The following is a 5,835-nucleotide window of genomic DNA, read 5'->3' as shown; positions in this document are numbered from 1 at the left end:
CCCACAAACACTATAACTTTAGCATCGGAGTCTCTTTTGCAGGTAACACCCCCATCTTGGAGCACCAGCGTACCCGCGAAGGAGGCTCACCGATCTTACCTGGCGGATCAGCTCTACAGCAGATTTTCGGTAAGAACAGATAGTAAAAAGCCTAAGTAGTTCTATTTTTGATATATAAAGCTCTAAACAAATTACTTTTGATAAAATATTATTTAAAGATTATTCATATATATATTTTTTTGAAAGTTAATGTATAACTGTTAATTTTATTAAAAAAGTCCAGTTAATAAAATTGATATTCAATAGTGGTGGTTACTGTTTTTAAGAATATCACTACTACAAAAAGCGCATTTTACATCGCAATATTTACATCGGTTCACCAAAAACCAATGTAAAAAATATATGCGGTGGCAATCTTGTAAATAAATACAAAATATGAGCATATTTACATCGGTTGTTCCTAAAACCGATGTAAATATGAAGTATTCTACATCGGTTTCCTTTTAACCGATGTAGAAGGGATGAGCAATAGTGACTTTGGCGCCTCTCAACACTTTTTCCTTTCTCTCGTCTTCGACCAAACCCATCTTTAGCGCCTCCGCAAACCCTAACCCTCGACCCTTCCTTCTCTAACCTTCCGTGATTTCTTGAAATCAATGGCCAAAGGCACTGATTCTGACGAGTTCGTCTTGCTCTCTAGGGTTCGCTCTGGCCTCAAGCGTGAGTTTGCCTATGCCATGAAGGCCCAGTCCGAGATCTACGCTGGCTCCTTGGGCCAGACGCGGGCCAGCAAGAACCATCTTGACCCACCGCTTCAGCCCGTAAGCGCTCCAGGAAGGCCGAGGAGACCAAGCCCCCCGAGGATGCCGCCATGAGCGAGGAAGAGGCCAAGAGCGACGTCGTTGATCTTCAGAGCGATGATGAACCCAAGATTCATGCCGGAGAGTCTACGCCAATGTCGGTTTGCGAAGAAATTGAAGCAACTTCTTGCTACGGGGATTCTTGAGGGATTGCCAGTGAGGTACAAGAAGGGGACGAAGGTATTGTTTGTTTGGTTCTTTTGATTGTCTTGGTTTTAGATTTGAATTGGGAGTTTCTGCTTGATATGTGAGTTTCATGTGTTTGAGGATTTTTGTAGGCACGGAAGCCTGGAGAATCAGCGCTTCAAGGAGTGATTCGTGACTCTGGGGTTTTTTGCTTTTGTGAGATTTGTAAGGGGGTTGAAGTAAGTAAGTTGAGGATAGGTTACTTTTTTTTGTGTTTTTAGAGTCTCAGATTATGGGTTTGTATTTTTTTTTTAATTTGGTTTTTGGTGTAAGTAGGTTGTCACGCCCACTGTGTTTGAGCTGCATGCTAGGAGTGCAAACAAGCGTCCCCCTGGATGGGTTGGATGATTCTAAAGAGTACATTGCTACTAAAAGAGCTATGGAGGTTGTTGGGATCAGCTCTGATGAGCAGGTGCCACTCAGTAACATCCCTGTTGGAGAGTGTTTTCTTTCTCTTTTTATTGTTTTCATTAGAAAATTTTGCCATCCCTCTTCTCAGGATGCTATATTTCGAATAGTAGCAGCAGTGCTTCATTTAGGAAACATTGAATTTGTTAAAGGTGGGGAAGAGGAACTGGATTCCTCTCAGCCCAAGGATGAAAATTCCCATTACCACCTAAAAGTCGCAGCTGAGCTTTTGATGTAAGTGATGTTGTTTCTCTGGAAGTTTAATCTTCAAATCTAGTATGTATATGGTTACTTATTTATTTGTTTATGGTAGGTGTGATGAGAAGTCCCTTGAAGCCTCTTTCTGCAAACGTGTTATGGTGACTCGTGGTGACACCATAACAAAATCGCTTGATCCAACTTCTGCAGCTCTCAGTAGAGATGCATTGGCTAAAATAGTTTATTCAAGGCTTTTTGACTGGTAATTTCTGTGGTGTTTATGAAAATATAAATAATTTTATATATCCTTATGAAAGCTTATTTTAGTATGTATGAGTTTCTGTTATTCAATTGATGCGAACATCTGTTGATCCAGGATTGTGGACAAGATTAACAACTCTATTGGGCAAGATCCAGATTCAAATAACTTGATCGGGGTTCTAGATATATATGGATTTGAGAGTTTCAAGACAAACAGGTGCTTAGCCAGTACCCTTTGCTTTCCTGCTGTTTATATGAAGTGGGATTATTAATCAAGGAACTTATATGCTTTGTGTCTGAATTATGAAATAAAAGTTGATAAAGATGTAAAATTTTTATTTTATGCATTAGTTAATATTGTCCATAGTTTTTGCTTTGCTTGATGGATACCCAGGATAAATGGTGCAACAAAAACTTTTTAGCCAAAAATGCTTTGTAATTAATGACTATAGTGTAATTTCTTGGATTGACCTTTTTCTGTGCCTATGTTACTAATATTTTGAACTGTTCTCTGTAATGTTTAAATGGTCCTGCACAGCTTTGAGCAATTTTGTATCAATTTGACAAATGAGAAATTACAGCAACATTTCAACCAGGTTTGATTCTTTTATTTTCTGTCTTCTTGGAATTCATTATCTTGTAAACAATTTCTGTTGACTCAGTTAACATTTTATTATGCAGCATGTCTTCAAAATGGAGCAAGAGGAATATACAAAGGAAGAGATTGATTGGAGTTATATCGAGTTCGTTGATAATCAAGATGTTCTTGATCTCATAGAGAAGGTATAACATTTTCATGATGCTTGTTTTCTTTCTTAAAACCTCCCATCAAATAAAAACTTGGAGTAAGTTAATCGGTTATGAATAGTGATTATTCTATTATTTTTACAAATACCTAGATTTTTTGACAAAATGTAGCATGGCTAATCTTGGTCATTTTGCTTTAAATATACATCTATATATATGCATTATGTAGTGACGTGTGCATATGCATAGCCTTTGAGATTGTAAGATTGTCCTGCTTATTCTTTGTAGCATGTTTCCAAGATCAACGCATGAAACATTTGCTGAAAAGCTATATCAAACATTTAAAGACAACAAACGCTTCAGCAAGCCAATAGTTAACATTATTGAAAAATGTTTTTGGTTTAGTTAATAGTTTGCTAAGAAGTAAGAACACTTTGCCTACGTGAGATCTTATAATCTTCATCAATGGCGCAATTTTTATGTTCACTAAAAAATAAAAACTTCAGGGTCATTTAATGAAGAAATCTTGATTGTTGGTTGATATTTACCAAGAGATGAATGATTCTTTAGTGGATGAATACTCTTTGGTTGTGATTTTCATTTAATTTTACTTGAAATTTATATTGCAAGAAAATTTTTGTTTTATTCTTGATTCTTATTTATTTGCTATTTGGACTGGATGCAGGGCCAAAATGCATTTACTAGATCACGGGGTGGTCTTCCAGTTGGAGATGGAATATCTTTGAATTCTGGTGTGCATTCTGTTTCTGGTGTGAATCGTGTTGTGGGGGGTGGAGTTGAAAAGTTTGTTTCAGTTTTTTTCATTTTCTTTACAAAAACAACTTTATTCGGAAAAAAAAAAATTGTTTGCTGAGGTTTTAGTGGCCACACTTATATTTGTTGCACTCTTGGATTTGACTAGTTAGAATATCCACTTGTGTTTTGATACTTATTTTTGGTTTGTTTCTTTAATGATATACATTTATTGATTTATATTTAATGTCTGTAAGCACTTGAGTTCAACTTTTTTTTTTTTTTGGCGTTCCAAACAATTGCAAAGCTTATGGTTATGCAATTGCAAAGATTTTTTTTTTTTTTTTTATATGCAATCTACATCGGTTTAAGGTAGAACCGATGTAGATTTGAATGCAAATCTACATCAGTTTTTCTGAGAACCGATGTAGATTTCAACGCAAATCTACATCGGTTTTTCTGATAATCGATGTAGATTTGAATGCAAATCTACATCGGTTTTCTCACAACCGATGTAGATTTAAACGCAAATCTACATCTCTCTATTCTACATCGGTTTTATAACCGATGTAGATTACCTTTCAGAACCGATGTAGAACAGTGCTTTTGTAGTAGTGTATTCATCTTCTAATGAAATTAAAGGGATATATACTTGTCAGCTGCAAGTTCATATCAACAATATGTGTTTATGGTTGATCGTTCATTGTAGGTTTTTTTTTTAAAATTAATTATGTAAATGAGGTTATTTTGAAACTATTTACACTTTTGAAATTGTTTATTATAGTGTTGTTGTGGTCATAGTGATACTAATGCCGAATGTATTTTTTTGTTAAAAAAAAAGTCTCAAATTTAGCTACCAAGTCTTTTAACTTTTCAAATAGCTCAATTTTTTAAAATAATTTTTTTGTAAAAATAAAATTTTTTAAATATATTTATTTTAAGATATAATTATCAAAGAAGAAGAAGAAGAAATAATATTTTAGTTCTCCTTTTAATCAAACAATCCAAATAATCCATAATTAGTACAAAATTATAATAATAATTTTTTTAAAAAATACATTGAATAGAACATACTTTTACATTCATAGTTGGACATTTAAGAATTATGCTTGAATGTCTTGAAAGTTTTTTCTAAAGCATTATCTTTGTAGATGTTTTATTATACCCATCAAATGAAAAAGGAAAAAAAAGAGTAAAGAATTTTATAATCATGACTTATTAGTTTAACTTCTGAAATGGTCACAATAATTTATTCCTTTTAGCATCAAAATATGTTTACATCATTGTTGTTTAAAATTGAGTTAATACTTTTTTATTTCTTTTCTTTAATTTTTCTCTTGCCCTTTCTATATTTTGTAATATATTATATATACATTAACTCTTCACTATATCTATTTTTTGTTTGATTGTTAGATACATTTGTAATCTATTTACAAAGACATATTTGATTCAATGTATTTAAATTTTTTTTTATCACATATTTTGATTAAAAATTATTTTTTATTTTTATTATAATTTTAAAAAATTTATTACAATTTTTTATTATTATTTAAAACATGGAACAAGGCTGCACAAATGTATGTTGTTTATTGCACTGTTCACCACAGGTTTTGAAGTCCATTCAACCATCTCGAGACCCATATGTTTCTCATGAAATTCTCAAGCCCAGTCGGCGCAGACCTGAGCTCGTCTTTGGACTACAAAGTCATCTCTCTGTGATATAACATGATTTCTAAAACATTGTATTCTTTGATCCTCAAATAGTGGGGTGGGGTCACATTTTAATCCACAAAGATTCCCAACAACCTCTCTTTGATAAGGGCATGGTATGTGGCACAGAAAAGATGGACAACTCTTGAAATTAAAGAGTTCGAATTTGTTAAAAGAATGAAAAAGAAAGAAATAAATAAAATGTCTAAAGAAAATTAATGATGTTCCATGTATGAATTGTTTAAATAACCTTGTGTCTCAAGATTATATGTTCAATGATTATATGATTTAAATGCCATCCTTCCATGAATTAAGGGATGTATATGCATGTTATATGATTTTTTCTATAAAAAAAAAAAAGTTATTAAACTGACCTTTGCTATGAATTCTCATTATTATGAAACTTAAACAATTGAAAACTTTCGACCATAGAGAAATAGTATAAACCACAAATGTACTTAGGAGGATTCACAATATCTTCCAAATTAATCTTGACCGTGACGCACGTCAATGTAATCGAGAAAAGTAACCTTTACATTAAAAACTAAAATTATTTATTTTATTTTATAAGAATAAAAAAATATTTTATATATAAAATTAAAATTAAAATTTGAAAATTTTGAAATGAAGAAGAATAAATAAAAAAAATTACAAAACTTAAAATCAAAATTCATTTATTTTATAAAAATTAAAAATATATTTAAGTCTAAAA

At 32.3% G+C, this 5,835-nt stretch overlaps 1 protein-coding gene across 2 annotated transcripts; it reads left to right on the top strand.

The window, feature by feature from the left end:
* The first annotated feature begins 983 nt into the window (after window positions 1–983).
* Window positions 984–3,655, top strand: LOC145952922 (myosin-7-like). Of its 2 annotated transcripts, none has more exons than XM_083066047.1 (9): window positions 984–1,040; window positions 1,139–1,225; window positions 1,323–1,458; window positions 1,546–1,688; window positions 1,768–1,914; window positions 2,029–2,130; window positions 2,452–2,509; window positions 2,595–2,696; window positions 3,346–3,655. In XM_083066047.1, the coding sequence occupies exons 3-9, from the start codon at window positions 1,351–1,353 to the stop codon at window positions 3,532–3,534; spliced, it is 849 nt and encodes a 282-aa protein (XP_082922173.1). In that variant the 5' UTR covers window positions 984–1,040; window positions 1,139–1,225; window positions 1,323–1,350; the 3' UTR covers window positions 3,535–3,655. The 2 variants fall into 2 exon arrangements, with proteins under 2 accessions (XP_082922173.1, XP_082922174.1); XM_083066048.1 differs by having other exon boundaries at window positions 1,139–1,229.
* Window positions 3,656–5,835: the final 2,180 nt, after the last annotated feature.

Source organism: Cajanus cajan, chromosome 10, assembly GCF_000230855.2.
Source record: "Cajanus cajan strain Asha chromosome 10, NIPB_CcT2T_4, whole genome shotgun sequence".
In the NCBI taxonomy this organism is placed as follows: Eukaryota; Viridiplantae; Streptophyta; class Magnoliopsida; order Fabales; family Fabaceae; genus Cajanus; species Cajanus cajan.
The sequence above is the reverse complement of the archived record's forward strand: the minus strand, read 5'-3'. Positions and strand labels throughout refer to the sequence as shown.

What these genes read in the sequence shown, in the direction of transcription:
- LOC145952922 (XM_083066047.1), top strand. Translation starts at nt 1,351, where the DNA reads ATGCTAGGAGTGCAAACAAGCGTCCCCCTGGATGGGTTGGATGATTCT. An exon ending in TACAGCAACATTTCAACCAG is followed by an intron (nt 2,510 to 2,594) that starts GTTTGATTCTTT and finishes TTTATTATGCAG; the next exon opens with CATGTCTTCAAAATGGAGCA. An exon ending in TTCTTGATCTCATAGAGAAG is followed by an intron (nt 2,697 to 3,345) that starts GTATAACATTTT and finishes GACTGGATGCAG; the next exon opens with GGCCAAAATGCATTTACTAG.